This window comes from Palaemon carinicauda, chromosome 2, assembly GCF_036898095.1.
Source record: "Palaemon carinicauda isolate YSFRI2023 chromosome 2, ASM3689809v2, whole genome shotgun sequence".
NCBI lineage: Eukaryota > Metazoa > Arthropoda > Malacostraca > Decapoda > Palaemonidae > Palaemon > Palaemon carinicauda.
In genome coordinates, this window is record NC_090726.1 from 151,536,106 (window position 1) to 151,554,018 (window position 17,913).

Sequence of the window (17,913 nt, forward strand, 5' to 3'; positions counted from 1 at the left end):
TGTTTTGGGATCATTCGTAACAACGAATGCAGTAGTAGGTGAAACATCCACCGCTATATTTCCCTAAATTCCTAGTACCCCTGTTCTTCTCTTGGAACTTTTATATATGTTTTTATGATTGTACGTGAAGATTGGTCAACAATATTCCGCAATCTTTGATTTAGTTAGGTGGTCATTTTGTTCCTAAAGAGCGCCCGGAACAAGGGTATTAGTTGAGGTCCTGTCATGTTATAGGTTATTGAGCAGTTTGACAGCTAGAGATCTTCAGCCCCCTGAGTGGACCGCTGGATCTCGTAAGGATAGCAGACAGAATGAGACATAGAACCATTGAAGTCGGCTTCCTTATCAGGTACGAACCTCTTAAGTGGTTATATTTAACTCTTAAGTGAATTTCCAATTATGTTGTTGTCTCTGACCCGCCACCAAGGGTGTCAATCAGCCATTCTTATATAACCAGCGGGTAAGTTTTATGTTTGAAAATTATATTTTCATAATAAAATAAATTTTTGAACATACTTACCCGCTGGTCATATAAGTTATAATCCCGCCCTCCTCCCCTCTAGAGACCAAGAGGCAAGGAAAGTCTGAAGTGTTTGGAATAGTTTGGCCCATCCACCGCCAGGGCGCTAGTGTACACCTGGCATATCTGCGATTGCCACGAGATTTTTAATTTCTGCGGAGCGTCCAAGGGACTATAGCCCTTCTTATATAACCAGCGGGTAAGTATGTTAAAAAATTTATTTTATTATGAAAATATCATATTAATTACACTCCTATAACACACACAGTTAAGGACAAGACAAACGCAGATGTATACATTTTAAATTTTTTATCCTGCTTTATTTAATAGTCACTTAATTTACATTTGATGTTGATACTGTACAATTTATGCTCCTAACAGTTACTATTCATACATTTATAGGGGATGACTTTTGACCCCTGCTTTGAATTTTGGAAATTCAGATAATTGCATTTGTTCCGTAACTGGAATACAAACCAACGCTATTTATAGAGGTATTACTTTCGGCGAAGCTGAAAGGACAAGCCATTAGAATTTAGCTAGTTAGGGGGGTTAGCTAGCTACACCCCTCACTCACATACCTGTGACTGAGCTTCACTTTTCTTTTGGCTCGGATGGAGAATAGTTGTTACGGCTCTTCCTCCTCTCCATTATGGACTCCTATTAATCTATTTTTGCTTTTTCTTTTTCAGCGTGTGTGGGTGCTGAGTTTCTCCAACGGCCATGCATACCTTCCTGGATCGGAGGGCCGCACCTGCGGGAGGTTCACGTCCGCTGTGGATACAGATCCCTACAGCCTTTGCACGTTCTGCAGAGGTCAACGCTGCGACGAAACCAACAAGTGTAATGAATGCCGGGAGTGATCTGCCTCCCAGTAGGAAAGGTTTGGGTGCAGGCGGAAGAGGAAGTCTAAGTAGGACTCTTCTTCTCGAAGGCTGCTTCGAAGCAGAAGAAACCCAAGGCTTCTTCCTCCGCCTCTCGACCTTCCTCCGAAGCTCCTCCTTGTGGGCTTTCTTCGGGAGGACAATGAGTAGTAGCGTCGACCATTTAACACCTAGTAACCTCAGTCCTTGAGAAACAGTGCTGCCTCCCCTAGTGAAGTGGCTCCGGCTCTCCCCCCGACCGAGTCCTTATCTCTTTCTCCTTTATTACAGATGTGGCCTACATTGGGTTTTCCAGGTTCTTCTTCCAAGAAGGCGTTGCTGCGGTTCCTGCACCAGGGTGCGGATCTACTGCGTACGTCATCGTCAGACGTCAACCCCTTGACAGTAGTTAACGTAGTAGTTTCGTAGGGTTCGTCTCCTGCCCTGCCAGCGGTTCCTGTGGCTTCGTCTTCTGCTTCATCTTCCACCGCCACCGAGGTCTGCACTCCTTCCCCTGATGAGCATGCTTCGTAAGGGAGGTAGCAAAGTCCGAGGCACGTCTCCTGCGAGTGTTGCCCTTTCCCGTGAATGGGCACTCATAGAGACTCCTCTTCGGAGGCCTGCTGACAGTTGGCTTCCTGATCCTACTCTCGCTGTTCAAAGTCGTGTCGGTGGCAGAAGACCTCACCGTGTCCGTCCTCCTCTCCACCTTCAGGGGGCTTCGGCTCTCTCGGCGAAGAGACATCTCTTCACTTCCTCACCTCCGCAGTCTTCCTCTTCGGAGGAAACTGCCCAGCCTGACTCCTCTGGTTCCCGACCCTCGCCTCCGTCTTCGGCTTTCCTCTACGAAAGTCGGTGCGTTTGTTCATCTCCTGCAAGGGATCATTCTTGATAGCTTCCAGAGTATGTATCTCCTCATGAGGGTCACATTTCTCAGCCAGAGCTTCCAGCAGCAGTTCGTCGACAGCATTCTCCATCTCGTCAGGCATCTGCTCGACGCTCACCTGCTCGTCAGTTTCACCATCGACCTGTAGCTCGTGAATCACCAATTCATCCCCCGGCGCGTAAATCGCCTGGCCGTTGTGAACAGCTGACGAATCGTGAACTGAGTACATGTTCGGCATATCATAAATCACTTGCTGCCCATGAACCGCTTGTAGCCCAAGTTTCACCTGCTCATCCATCATCTCGGAAATCGGCTGCTCGTCAGCAACAGCATTCGCACATGTTGCATAAAATGTCACCCTCTTGTGAATCGACCACTCATTGCTCAACAAGCCAATTTTCGGCTGTTGCCCGGAGCTTTTTCAGACCAATGCGTTGTTCACCTTCAGAACGCAAATGCTGATCAGTACATGAATCGCCTCAATGCGAATTGTTGGCCCACCGTCCACTTTTCCATCCAGCGATTCATGAATCACCTCCTCATGAGTTGTCGACCCACCGCCCATCCTTTTATAAAAGAAAAAAAAAAACGTTTAGGTAAAGGAAAATACAAATTACTTGAATTTTGTTAATTTTTTCATTTTTAATTGTACAGTAATTTTTCTTAATATTGTAGGTCTTATCTCAAAATTCCTGTGTCTCATGACCCCTTTCTTTGTTTTTCCAGAGTAACAGTGCCCTGCACTCAGCAGGGATCATATGCTAAAATTTCTTATAGAATAGTGAAGGTTGCCCAAAAAACAGGTTTACTCAGATAAATTATCTGAATTAAAGAAATTTGAAGAACCTAGTAAAGATAGGCGGCGAGAGCGATTAGAACTCCCCTTTGGTTTTGATGTCCTTTTAATTTTTATCCAGTTATCACACAAAGTATTAGCGCTTGAATTAGAAAAAAAGACTGAGAATCCTGCCGATGATGTGGCACTGTAGAGGAATTTGGAAGTGCTAAGTTTGACCTCGCTGATAGTGTTGACTATTTTATTACCACATACGGTTATACAATTTCTGGTGGTGTTTACCGAATATTGGAGAGAGTGCTAGGTGACCGCAAGCAATGACAGGGAAAGAATAAAGGGAATTATCTCTGATGGGTATAACTTTTAATAGTGTCTACATCTGTTACACGATGAAACTTACGCCATGACCCTGCTGCTCAAAACCCCCTTGGTAATTGGCCTTAGTTGCCCTTTTAACACAGGTGATAGAGTGTAGTTATTATTATTATTATTATTATTATTAAATGCTAAGCTACAACCCTAGTTGGAAAAGCAGGATGCTATAAGCCCAGGGGCCCCAACAGGGAAAATAGCTCAGTGAGGAAAGGAAACAAGGAAAAATAAAATATTTTAAGAATAGTAACAACATTTAAATAAATATTTCCTATATAAACAATAAAAACTTCAACAAAACAAGAGAAAGAGAAACTAGATACAACAGCGTGCCCGAGTGTACCCTCAAGCAAGAGAACTCTAACCCAAGACAGTGGAAGGCCATGGTACAGAGGCTATAGCACTACCCAAGACTAGAGAACAATGGTTTGATTTTGGAGTGTCCTTCTCCTAGAAGAGCTGCTTACCATAGCTAAAGAGTCTCTTCTACCCTTACCAAGAGGAAAGTAGCCACTGAACAATTACATTGCCGTAGTTAACCCCTGGGGTGAAGAAGAATTGTTTAGTAATCTCAGTGTTGTCAGGTGTATGAGGACAGAGGAGAATCTGTAAAGAATAGGCCAGACTATTCGGTGTCTGTGTAGGCAAAGGGTAAGAACCGTAACCAGAGAGAAGGATCCAATATGGTACTGTCTGGTCAGTCAAAGGACCCCCTAACTCTCTAGCGGTAGTATCTCAACGGGCGGCTGGTGCCATGGCCAACCTACTACCTGTTTGGGGGGACGTTGTGTAAAGATTTCAAAGTTGTGATTAGACAATTGATGTGTTGTGTAGAGATTTCAAGCTTGTGATCAGATGTTTTGGAGTTTTTTTACTGTGGGGGATTCTTAGGATATTAGTGCAGTGGACACTTTAGTGAAAAAACACCCCTACGGTTTTGTATCCTTTATAAGTAGGTAGTCGGAGATTTATGTCCAGACCCCGTTGACTCAGTGTAAATCGTGAACCGCTATGTGGTGGCGTTCTTCAAGCTTGAAGTTTTTGTTATGTCACAAGCTTGGAACTTTGTCTGGACTATGTTGACCTTGACAGAAAAGGCTTTGTCTTGTTCCTAACTGCCAAGGTTGACTGCTGTTAACTTTTGTGTCTGGCTATTTCATATAGTGGTGGTGTTGCCTGGAGAGATCATTGGACCACCCAGGCAACAGCAACGCACACACCATTGCATTCATTAGGGTATTATAATATTTAGACTTCTGTAGCATGGCTTTTGGGAAGTTAAATGGAGTACTGTACTGTATTTGTTGATATTTTTCTATCCTTTTTTATTGCACAGGTAGTTGTCGATTTACGACAGAGATTTCAAAAAGTGGAGTTTCCGTAGATTTATTATGATGCATCATGATTCGGTAATCATCTCGATCATATTTTATCAATATTTTCTTACTGTTTATCATTATGTCATTTTATTGGTTCATAGGATATCATATGCTCGATTAATGCATTTTTTTATTCTCTATTTCAATTTCAGAAGCATTTTACCAATCAAGAATTACTTAATATTTTGTTTACCTTTGGTTATGATCAGCTGATCTGAAGGTCCCTCTGCTGTATCAACAGATGGCAATGGCATATTTTCTATATAATTTCTTAACTTATTCGAAATATCTTCATGATGAATATTATATCAGCACCAATATGTTACAGGAAGTCACAGTTCATTTTAGCCATTATAGTTATCATGCGAAAATTTTCTTGCTCTTTCTGTGTGTGTGTGTATGTGCTTGTGCACATATGGGTAGTTCATTTTTAAAGCTTCATACAGTACAGGAATGCCTCACAACATGAAATTAATTCATTCTGGAGTGGCTTTCATTCTTTGAAAATTTTAATGTTTTGATTATGGGAATAATAGTAACGCATCGAAAGGAAATCATTTGATTGGCCACTCCCCTTCTGCCAGAAATATGACGTCATCAGACACTCTTTTTTTTTTTTTTTTTCAAATTTATGGTAAGTTATACTATTCTCTATAACTACTGATACAGACCACTAAAACACTTGATATCATTACTCAGTGTTTTGATGATGGAATATTGTAATAAGATTACTCGGTAACACGCCAAAAGGAAATAATTCGGTTTGCCAGCGTGTTTCTGCCAGAGATATGACGTCTCAAGACACGTGACATAAATTCTAAAAGAATGGATTGCAAAATATGTAAATCCTTTTTCTTTTTTCTTGCAAGAAATGAAAGAAAATACCAAATTACAAAGCAAATGTATTTAATTTTCATAATATACATGTAAAAGGAAATATATTTTTAAGAAAATATTGTATCTGTCCAATTAGTGTACTATCTTTAGATAAATATCGATCTATTATCAGAGATTAAATAAAACTAGAGCAGAGTCAAATTTACGCTAAGTAGTACTCGTAACAACCGATACAGACCCATCAAATACTTTGTGTCGTTACTTAATATTTCGATAATAGGAGTATTATGTTAATCGTTAGCTTATTGGAAGGAAATCACCGTATTGCCCGGTCGCTTTCCGACGGTAATATGACGTCACCAGACATGTGATATGAACTTTACAGATATTAAAACTTTTCTTAATATACTTTTTATTTTTCAAAAAAAAAAAAAAAAATTGATTATTTCTGAGGAAATATTTGTCCAATTAGCATAGTATTTCCAATAGACTTGTGATGTCATCACCCTGAAAAATTGTCGTAAAGTCGAACAGTCATAAGTCGCATATGTTGTAACTCAACAACTACCTGTAGCACTGAGGAAGCCTCTGAAGCAGCTTTAATGAAATATGATTTAAATGATGGTTCAGAAGAAAAATTTAAGTAACAAAGTTACCCTTCAAATTACATTTGAATTTAGCCCAAATATATACATTTATATTGGTCTCTATTTATACTTATATATGTAGATTAAATATTTAGAGGATTGATTCCTAGGAGGCTCTACATGGAGATAGCTATGTCTCTCATTCTGATTTTGAAGACCTGTATTTTCTTAATCATTGTATTTATTTTTTTCTCTTTTCTTTTTTCCAAATACAATAAAACTTTTTATTTTATTTTTGTAAACAGTAAGCATTTCTTTCCCCTCATAATCTGTCCCCTTCTCGGCCACTAATTTAGAGATTGTTTTATATGCTTTTAATTTCATATTTTTCTCCTAATGTTCTTAACGTTTACTTAAGCTTGAAGAGATCTTACCTAAAGAAGATAGAGCTATTTTTATAGAGATTTTCCCCAGAATTAAATCAATGGTGATACTACCTGTTTATTCAGCAGACTCAAGGCAAGAAGAGACAATTGGAAAATTTGAGGTTTTAGCTGGGACAACTTGCCCAGTATAAAAAAAATTGAGTGGGTGGTACCCAGTGCCCAGTTTTCTTGACTTTTTACCTTTTGGCCAGATTTCTGGGTAATCTACCATTTCATCATTTGTGTAGTGAACGTTGGAGTTTGGTCGGCATTCAGACACTAGTCAGTCTGCGTACTACATCTGGCCACAGTTCACAAACCACTACATCGTACAGCGGTAGCGATCGACCAAGCGATTTCGCAGCATCGCTCGTCGACGCGTAGACTCTCCTGCTCGACAATCGTCGCTTCAACATCAGGCTTCACGTCAGCGATCATCAACGCATTCACATCAGGAGGTTCCTCGTCGTTCCGTCACTCACCCACCATACGACTGCAAAGGTGAGTGTCCATCCTCATCTAAGCGAGGATTGCCCGCTGCAGCCACCGAAGGTGGTGGTTGTAGCCTCAAAGAAAGGTGAGGTGGTCACCAACCTTTGACCGTTGCCCCATTCCCCCTCCCCAAAAACTCATAACAGCCAGGGAAGGAGGGAGAGGAAAGTTTCAGTGATTTAAGATCCTGAAACTTCCAGCGCATAGGAAGGAACCAACGTCTTCGGTGCCTAAGTCTTCATTGTTGAGAATGAAGACTCCTCAGAAGGTCCCTTCGACCTCTATCCCTTCCGGGGATTTATCGGAGGTTGCGTCCATGAGCAAGCAGCTGTGGTTCAGCACCTTGGTCAGGGCTGTGACCCAGGCCTTTGTTCCAATATTTCCTTTGCGACATGCAGAAGCCCTCAAGGTTTCTCTGGGGGCTTCCTCCGTTTCGACTGACCCAGGACAACGGACCACGACTGCTTCTCCTCTGAAGAGGAAGAGGGGAATACCTGACAAACTTCCATCATCCAGGGTCATGCTGACTCCGGTCAGGGCTCCAATGTTAGAGATTTGTCCTGTAAATCCATCATCGTCTCTACCGACCAATACCTCACTCTCCGACTTGAGAGGCTCTCATAGGGAAGAGTCAGTTTAGGCCTCCCCCCTTCCGTCACCGACAGAAAAACCTTGTGAAGAGAGCTCCGTTTTACCCTTGGGACCTGTAGAGGTTCCCAGTTCTCTCCCTGCCAAGAAGGTTGTCACACCCAGACCTTCTGTCTTGGAAAACCTGTTTCCCCCAAAAAGTGGATCAAAAAGATTCAAAGACAGTGCCAAAGTCTTCTTCCAGCACTCAGAGACCCACAGAGAGGGTCAGGAGCCGGGTCAGCCTTTCTATTGATGACCACGTCCAATCCTGAGATTCCACCAACAGGTCCTTAATGCCGAGATTGCTGGGCTCCGGAACTCCTCCCTGGAGGGTTCCTTCCTCTTCAAGCCAAAGGACGTCGAGTAGGCTGTGGAGAGCTGGAGGAAGTCCAACACGGACTCCCTCCTTCATTAGTCCCTGACGTCTTGGCCCTACAGACCCCCAGCTCCTCCAAAGACACAAGTAAGATGGCAGCGAATGTAAAGGTGTCTAAAAAGCCCTTTCCTGTCAAGGACTGGAAAGACACAAAGTTCAACCTTGGAGGAAAACAGCAGAGAGGTGGCGGCAGAAGCCGCTAACGTTAGGATAGGCGATCCCCCTGCTTGTTCACCAGTTGGTGGATGCCTACAAAGCTGCTGGACAAGGGGGATGCAGCTCAGGGCTAACCTTGAACGGTCTCCGTAATTTGTTCGGGGTATCGCGTCCTGTTCATCTCTTCTATCCCTCCACTGACCAAGAATCCAGTGCTTGTGAGCTCTTTTGTGATAGGATCAGCAAAGGGGCAGGCCCCTCGGGCCAAAGTCCAGACCATGTTGGAGAAGGGCACTCTCCAGGAGGTCCTCAATGGTTCCCCAGGCTTCTTCAGTCGACTCTTTCTTGTGAAAAAGGCGTCTGGAGGCTGGAGACCTGTCATCGACCTCTCGGCCTTGAACATGTTTATCGAACAGACTTCATTCAGCATGGAGACGGCAGACACGGTCAGACTAGCGAAACAGCCACAGGACTTCATGTGTACACTGGATCTAAAGGACGTATACTTCCAGATCCTAGTCCATCTGTCTTCAAAGAAGTATCTAAGATTCAACATTAACAACAAAATATACTAGTTCAAGGTGCTGTGCTTCGGCTTTTCCACAGCACCTCATGACTTCACAGGAGTGTTTGCCCTAGTGTCATCCTGGGCACACGGGCTCGGCATCCTTCTCCTTCGTTACCTGGAGGACTAGTTGATCCTAGCAGACTCGGTGGCAACCCTTCTTCAGCACCGAGACAAAAATCTGAGGCTTTGCTAAGATCTGGGGGATCATGGTAAACCTTGAGAAATCATCTCTGCTTCCCACTCAAAGACTGGTATACCCGGGCATGATATTAGACACCAAATTACACAAAGCCTTCACATCAGACGACAGAATAGTGAGTCTGCGGAAGGTCACAAGACCTTTTCTCAGACGAGAAGAACGCCTGTCCCAAAAGGGGCTATGTCTCCTCGGACACCTATCATCCTTGGTCCGTCTAGTTCCCAACGGTCGCCTCAGGATTCAGTCTCTCCAGTGTAGCCTGAAGTCCAATTGGAATCAGGCCTTCGATTCCCCAGAGACACTGATCCCTATGGGACCAGAGGAAAGGCCGTACCTCAAACGTGGCTAGCAGATGAGAATCTGCTGTTTTCATACCCATCAAAAGAAGGATTGGGGGCACCTACATGCTGCACCACACAGCCTCAGGCCTTTTGTTAGAGTCCGAAAAGTACCTTCACATAAATCTCCTAGAGATGAAGGCCGTATATCTGGACCTTCACGAGTTCCACCAGTTCTTGGCGTGTCAGTTGGTGGTGGTGATGGCGACAACACCATGGTAGTGGCTTACATAAAAAAGAAAGGAGAATATTTTTTGCTGCCCCTATCCCATCTAGCAGAAGAGATACTGAGATGGGCGTAAGTCCAGCCGGTCTCACTATCAGCTTGTTTCATTCCCGGCAAGAGGAATGTGTTCGCCGACAATCTGAGCAGAGCATCGCAGATAGTAGTTTCCAAATGGTCTTTGAATCATTTAGTAGCCAACAAAGTCCTGACTTTGTGGGGTTCTCTAACTGTGGATCTGTTCGCAATGGCCCTGAACTTCAGGCTCCCATTGTAATGCTTCCCAGTCCCAGACCCCAAGGCTCTCTGGCAAGATGCTTTTCAACAACGGTAGGACAACATCGATGTTTACGCATTCCCACCATTCTGTCTGATGACAAGAGCACTCAACAAGACCAGAACATCAGTCAATCTTTCAATGACCCTCATAGCTCTGCTATGGCATCATGCAGAATGATTCCTGGACCTTCTGCTGCTCCTGACGGAACTACCATGAGAACCTCCTCCACGACTTAATCTACTCGGGCCACCGCATGTCAACATCTACCCCAAGGCAGTAGCTTCGCTACGTCTTCATGCCTAGAGACTATCCATCATATCCTCACTCAAAGAGGATTTTTGCAACAGGATGCAAAGACGATGTCCGGATATCTGCAAAAGTCATCAGCTTCAGTCTACCAGGCGAAGTGGAACGTCTTCTGTGGTTGGTGTCATAGAGGGGGTTCTCTATCCATTCGATGCTACTATCCCAGCAATAGCGGAGTTCCTTGTGTGTTTGCTGGAAGAAATGTTTCTTTCGGTTTCAGCGGTTAAAGGCTATCGCTCAGCCTTTAGCCTTGGTTTTAACTGAAAGGAATGGACATTTCCTCATCTCTAGAACTTTCCCTCATACGAACATGGTTGGAGTTTTTCGGTCCCTAAATGGACCTCCATACGAACCATTACGCCAGGCAACAGATCGCCACCTAACTTGGAAGAGGGTGTTCCTGCTTGCCTTGGCCTCAGCCAAACGAGTTAGAGAACTTCATGGCCTATCGTATGATGTCGCCCATTCAAAGAGATGGGGAGAGGTAAGCTTTTGCTTCATCCCTGAGTTTGTTGCAAAGACTCAGAATCCATGGATTTCGGAGCCTAGATTGGACTCTTTCCGGATAACGAGTCTCCGCTCTGTAACCAATGACCTAGATCATCTGTTACTATGCCTAGTAAGGTGTTTGAGGCACTACCCCAAGAGAATGGCAGCAGCTCGGCCCAGAGTGCCCTCACTTTTTGTCAACATGGACAGAAACAAGAGGAGGATTACGAAAAACACAATCTCCTTATGTATTCGCAGGGTCATTAACCTTGCTCTGAATTCTGATCCTCCTCCATCACCTTGTCTCAGAGCCCATGATGTCAGGTGGTGTAGCTACATCCCTGGACTTCAAAAAGAACTACTCTGTGATGCAGGTATAGCAAGCGGGCATGTGGAAACGCCATCTACGTTCACCGCTCACTACCTGTAAGATGTGACACACAGGAACCCCAATACGTTCTCTATCAGTCCTGTGGTGGCTGCACAACAGCTGGTTTAATACCTCAGGCTCCTTATTGGATAAGTAGCAGAAGGTTGAGGGCATTGGTTACCAGGGTCTTAGTCTGAATAAATGAAAAGGAATGTTTGGCTCTTCCTTTCTTCATCCTCCCCTCCCTTGGGGAAATCGGCATCGTGGGTCCTCTGCACAAGCTGACCTCATACCTCTGTAGGTAAACCATTACTCCCTTGTGTAACCTAAAATTGTCCCAATACCGTTGCATCCCCTTACCCGGACAAGTTGGTATTGGGAATGTCTCGGTCTCCTCGGTTATTTCCTACAAGACTTGGAATAACTTACCTTAACAGTCACATTGCTAGTACTTCTTCGCGCACAGCTTGTGAAGGCCACAGACCATGCTTGGCAGGTTTAAGGAGGTGATAAGCTCTCCTTATTTGTGCACTAACCTGCACAATAAGGAGTACCTCCGGTAAGGCCAAAAGCCAGATTGTCAGGGACATCCCTCAACCTTATGGCTTTCGGGTGAAACGATTATTAAATAGTCTGGATATAATTAGAAATAAGGTACTTCCATTCAAGGTATCACCAACGCCTCCATGGTAGTTACCAGAGATATCTTTTTGTAAATATTTTATTGGAGATAAGAAGAATATGTCAGACCTAGAAGCCAGGTCTCTTTTTAATGAACATGTAGAGAACATAGAGGATCAACTTTTATCTATACTGATGGCTCCTAATCTGATGCTGGCGTTGGATTTGGAGTACATAGTAATGGTTTTAATTGTAGAGGTGCACTTCCTCTGACCGCTTCCATATTTACTGCCGAACTGTATGGCATATTAACCGCTATTGAGAAAATAGCGTTGGAGAAGGAGGGTAATTTTACAATTTTTAGTGATGCAAGGAGTGTCCTGCAAGCTATGGAAGTTTTTAATTCTAATAACCCTCTAGTTTTAAAGATTTTAGAATGGCTTTTCATTATTGGACGGAGAGGTATAACAGTTCAATTTTGTTGGGTTCCAGCACATGTAGGTGTGTCCGGGAATGAGAAGGCAGATTCACTGGCTAAGGAGGCTGCATCAGAGTTGCTGCCAAGAAGGTATCCCATTCCCTGTGATGATTTCTTACCTGACATCAAGAAATTGGTTTGCAATAAATGGCAACAGCAATGGGATAGTCAAGATGGCAATAAAATGAGAGAAGTAACAAATTTCATATCTCCTTGGAGGTATAATATGATGCCCCGAAAATGGGAGACGTCTCTTTGTCGTCTCCGTATTGGTCACACTCGGTTGACACACAAGTTTCTGCTGAAGGGCCAACACCAACCGTATTGTGACGACTGTGTAGTACCTCTAACAGTAAGGCATTTGTTGACCGAATGCCCCAATTATAACAACTTGCGGAATAGATATTTGTTTGAGGCTCGAGGTGAGGGTGGCAGGTTCATCCTTGCCAAGATTCTTGGAAATGATGTGTCCTACCATGCAAGTGGCATTTTTAGATTTATTTCAGAAGCAGGTCTTCTGAAAAATTTTTAACTTTTATGACATTCAACTTTTATGATTTTAATTGAATACTCTTTTATTTTTTATTTTATTTTATCTTTTATTTTTGTATACATAAATTAAATGTTACCGGCGTCAATGACCTCAGATGTCAGGATGCCTGAAAACTTTAAATCAATCAATCAATCAATCAGGGACATCCACTCTCCTAATAGGTGAGTCACCCTCTAATAAATAGCGTTGGTTTGTATTCCAGTTACAGAACAAATGAAAAATTTGGAAGTAATTTGTATTTTTCCTAATGATACAAGCCATAGCTATTTATACATACAGTCATACCTCTCTTCACGAAAGACTCTGCTTATGAAATTTTCAAGCTGCTAAACGAGATGCGAATATTTTTATGACTCGCTTTACGAAAAATATTTCACAGAAAATGTAGCTGTAGTCTATAATAGGGGTAACAGTGTTAATACAGTACATGTGTAACTGTATATTTAATATATGTACAATATTGTACTGCATATATTGTATTATTTTCCATTTATTATTACATTATGCTGTAGTAACTACGTACTTAGTTTGCAGGTATTAACATTTAGTTTAGGTATATTGAATGGTTCGAATGTATTTGGCTGTACAGTATTTCATTGTGGTTATACTGTAGCTTTATTATGAGGTTTAATATGGTGTTTTGTAGGGTTTGGAACAAATTAGTCTATTTGCATGTGAAATGTGACTCACAACACGAAAAAATCACTTTACAAAGCCACTCCAGAACGAATTACTTTCATGTTGTGAGGCATTACTGTACTTGCCCACCAACCCTGTCCCCCGTCGAAGTCCTACCTCCAAGCAGTGAAGCTCAGTCACAGGTGTGTGAGTGAGGGGTGTAGCAAGCTAGCTCCCTACCTCCCGCTAACTTGTGGGATGGGTAGTTAACCCTCGCTAAATTCTAATGGCTCGTCCTTTCAGCTTCGCCGAAAGTAATACCTCAATAAATAGCTAAGGTTTGTATCGTTAGGAAAACTACAAATTACTTCCAAATTTGTCATGTTTGGCTTGGAGAATATTTGTATTTCATGTTTCAAATGTTATCTTTAGTTAAAACAATTTGTTTTATGGCAAAAAAGTTTTTTTTTTATATTTACATGAGTGCATACGGTCGCTTACGCAACCCTTTTCTTATTAGCCTATGTAAATAATCAATTTTTTTTCGTGCATTTGGGGTAAAGATACTTATAATAGTCTCTCATAAACTTCATGTGAACCATTTTCTTTCTTCAAGGCTGAAAATAGAGAATGTAGTTGATTTTTTTTATCGTGTCTTGAAAAAACTTATGTTGCATTTCTCTAAGTTATATTTATATATCTTTGTTCATTTGTGTATTTACAATTCTCATGTTATGGTTGTACTGAATGATGCAAAAAGTGTCAGATGGTAACTAAATATGCCTAAAGCATAAAATTTACCCAGAAAATACGCAGACAGGAATATATGGTAGCACTGTTTTCTAGTTGTGAGCATTTGGTACATATAGCTTATATATTTTGAGATATGAGGGATGGGGCTCACCACTGCCTAACAAATAACCATGAGATATGATGATTATGATTTTATAATCCCCAGTGTTGAGGGAAATTACTACTAAAAACCCATACTTATGCATACTAAACTATGTTTAACTGATAACTACAAAAACAAATGAAGCTTTATTTCTTTGTGTACTCATTTATATAATTACAATTTTTGTTATTTTCATGCTAAAAGTTTAAAATATTATGCCAGCAATGTCTTACTCAAATGTAGGCATTTGATGTATGTAGCATATATGTTTTTGAATTTGAGGGGTGGTGCACACCGCTGCTTAATAAATAACCCTGAAAATATAAGGATTATGCTCTTATGATCCCAAATGGTGTGGTATAATTACCCCTAAAAGCCCAAACTAACCCTCAATAAAGTTAATCAGACGATTTCTAAAAAAAAAAGACGGCCGTATCTCAAAACATGAAATTTTCAGGGAAAAATCAAAACTACTTTTTTGTTTATAGAAGAATATTTACCATTCATATAGGAAAAGATAGGAAATGATAGGAAATTTTATCTTCTAAACATTTATAGAGAAGTTTTGAAAAATTATAAAAACTTATTGTATATGAAAAGGGTAATCTTTACAATTAATAACAATATTTGAAAAAAGAATTACTATAAAAATTGAGTATTGATAAAAAAAAATCTGTTTAAGAAATTTAGCCTATAAGATTATCTTCAAAATGCTTTTCAAGATATGAAAATCAGTTGAGAAACAAAAAAGTAGATTAATTTTTAAATGACTCCAAAAAAATTGTTTCCATGGGTCCGAGTCACTCCCCTTGAGTGGATATTTATACTGTAATTAGTAAATTACTGTACATGTATATGACATGTATTATTAGCCAATCTGATATGTTACAAAAAAATTCTAAAGGCTGTGGAACCAAAAGTGCCAGATTATTGGTGGACTTATACTGAGACTGACTAAACATTTAATTTTTCTTTGAGTCTTGAAACCATTAGTTGTGTTACTGAAGTTATTTGTACCTGCCTTTGTACTTGGGAATGTGTTATAAAATAATTAAGGTATATGTATATTTATAGTACTGTAATTCATTAGTAGTGCATTTCAGAGAAATTAGTAAGACTTGATTTTAATTAAGAGAAATTTCATATCCTTGACTGTTTCCAAATTTATTTTACTTCAGGTAACCAGAAATGGACCAAATTTCACCAATGAATTAAACAATAGATTTACCAGTACCACAACAGCAGCAGCATCCACTTCCAATAACAAAGGTATAGGTAAGTACTCTTGTTGCATGTACAGTATATATATATATATATATATATATATATATATATATATATATATATATATATATATATATATATATATATAGATATATATATATATAATTTATTTATATATAAATATTTATATATATATATATATGTGTGTATATATATATATATATATATATATATATATATATATATATATATATATATATATATATATATATATATATATATATATATATGTTATATATAAATATTTATATATATATATATATATATATATATATATATATATATATATATATTTATATCTATTCATATGAATATATTCATACATATATATGTATATATATATATATATATATATATATATATTCATATATATATATATATTCATATATATATATATATATATATATATATACATATATATATATATATATATATATATATATATATATATATATTTATATATGTTTGAAATAAGCCATATATTTTTCAATATTAATCTTACCCGATAATCATGTAGCTGTCAACTCCGTTGCCCGACAGAATTCTACGGAAGGGATACGCCAGCGATCGCTATACAAGAGGAGGGTGTACTCACCAGCGCCACCTGTGGCCAGGTACTGCAGTACTTCTTGTTGACACCACCTCAATTTTTCATCTGTCGTGCCTCCGGCTAGACCTACATGGATACGCTGTTGATTCTGGAGTTTTTGCTCACGATTTGGTGATGTATTTGCTCTAGAGTTTAGCTTTCGCTATTCAGGAAGTTTTATCATTAGCTTAGCTAGCTTTTGGAATTAATTTGATTAATTATGGTGACGAAGAGAGTATGAACTCTCTTTCACTTTTAAATGGCCGACCCTTCCCTTAGACGGAAGTGTTGGTGTCTAAGAGAGTATAGACTCTCTTTCTTAATTTTGCTTAACAAAAGTTATAGATTTATTTTATATCTCTCCGCCTTTTATAGGCCTCTTCGATTAACTTCCTTTTATTATAAACTTATTAAAATTAATTTTTATATTTGTTTATATTCGACCTTTCCTAATAGTAGGCGGTCTTTTCTTGGTACCGAAGTTAATTAACATTGAGCCCGTCATTTCGGTTTTACCTGTTAACATATTAGGCTATTTTAATGTTTTTGAAGAATTTCTTTGATAGTCTCGTACTTTTTCAAAGTTGAACTAACGTTTTGTTTTGTCTCTGCAGTTGTTGACGTTCAGAACGTTCAACTTGCGCTCTATCGTTACGATAGAGAGAGAATTTTCACGGTGTCACGTTGCAGTAAGAGTAAACCGTTTCTAGCGTTTTGTTCATTCTTTCTTAGCTTAATGGTTTTAATTCTAATAAAGGAACTTTTTATTTGGGAAATCTTTCAGTTTTTTTCCTTTAACAATAATATGTTTTAACGATATATATGATAGGGCTCTTCTCTCAGGTTCTAAGTCAAGAGAGAGAGAGAGAGAGATAGAGACGGAGGGAGAGAGAGGAGGATAAACGTTTCGTTCAAGCGAGTAACGTTGTTATCGTTTTTGCTCTTCTCCCTAGTCTCTTTAGGGGAAGAAGGTAAACGTTTCTAGAGTTTTATTCTTGTTCTCAAGCTTTATGCGGTGAGAGATTTTAAACATAGTTTTTTTTGATCTAGTGTTTAGTCTCTTTCCAGCCACTGAATTATTTATCTTTCATTAGATTTTTCTGTTACATTGTAATTCTGTTTTCGCAATTACTAACTTTTAAGGAAGGATAGAATTGCGTGTTTCAGGTACAAACCACTTAAAGTTTTGAGTTCAGTGAAATAAGTGCAAACAGAAAATCAAAAGTGATAAGTGATAAGCTCAAAGTGTTACAGTGTTGCGTTCGAGGGTTCGTCTGTTCGTGCCAGTTGTTCGCCTAGTCTGGGACCTCTTACAAGCTCCCAAGCCCAGGGGAGAAGTAATGTCGAAGGACTTATGGGTTCAGCAGGCCTTGATCGACGAACAGACGTTTTCCCTCCGTGGTTTCGGGTGTATCTACACACGTTGCCGACGTGATCACCCCACCCACACAAAGACGAGAGAGCCCTTTTATTCCTCGTCTGCGGAAGAGGTTTCTCGCAGAAACCATGGACCAAATCTTGCAGCTTTTAAGTGCAAGTCGGTCCCTTCCGCACAAGTCCAACTCCTAGGTGTAGCCATTAGCCCTGGGTCAGTTCGGACTTGCTGCAGTACGACAACTGCACACCTCCCAGAGAGGCAGGGTGGTATCGCAACAGGCAGTAGCTCCGTCTGTTGCCGCACCAGCTGTTTTAGACCCTCAGTCTCAACGGACAGTAGCTCCGTTTGTTGTTGTCTTTCTTAAACTCTAGTGGTCTTTGCTGCAGACAATGCAGTCTCAGCTTG

General features: G+C 40.3%; 1 protein-coding gene across 4 annotated transcripts in view; it reads left to right on the forward strand.

Annotated features, from left to right (window-relative positions):
• The window catches only part of FAM21 (Family with sequence similarity 21), a 245,453-nt gene that overhangs the window by 167,631 nt on the left and 59,909 nt on the right, over positions 1-17,913 (forward strand). For 2 of the 4 annotated variants that reach the window (XM_068359354.1, XM_068359367.1), the window contains one exon: positions 15,436-15,532. In XM_068359354.1, the coding sequence (XP_068215455.1) occupies positions 15,436-15,532 (97 nt within the window). The remainder of the gene's footprint in view (positions 1-15,435; positions 15,533-17,913) is intronic. The other 2 variants (XM_068359361.1, XM_068359373.1) reach the window with 1 other exon arrangement.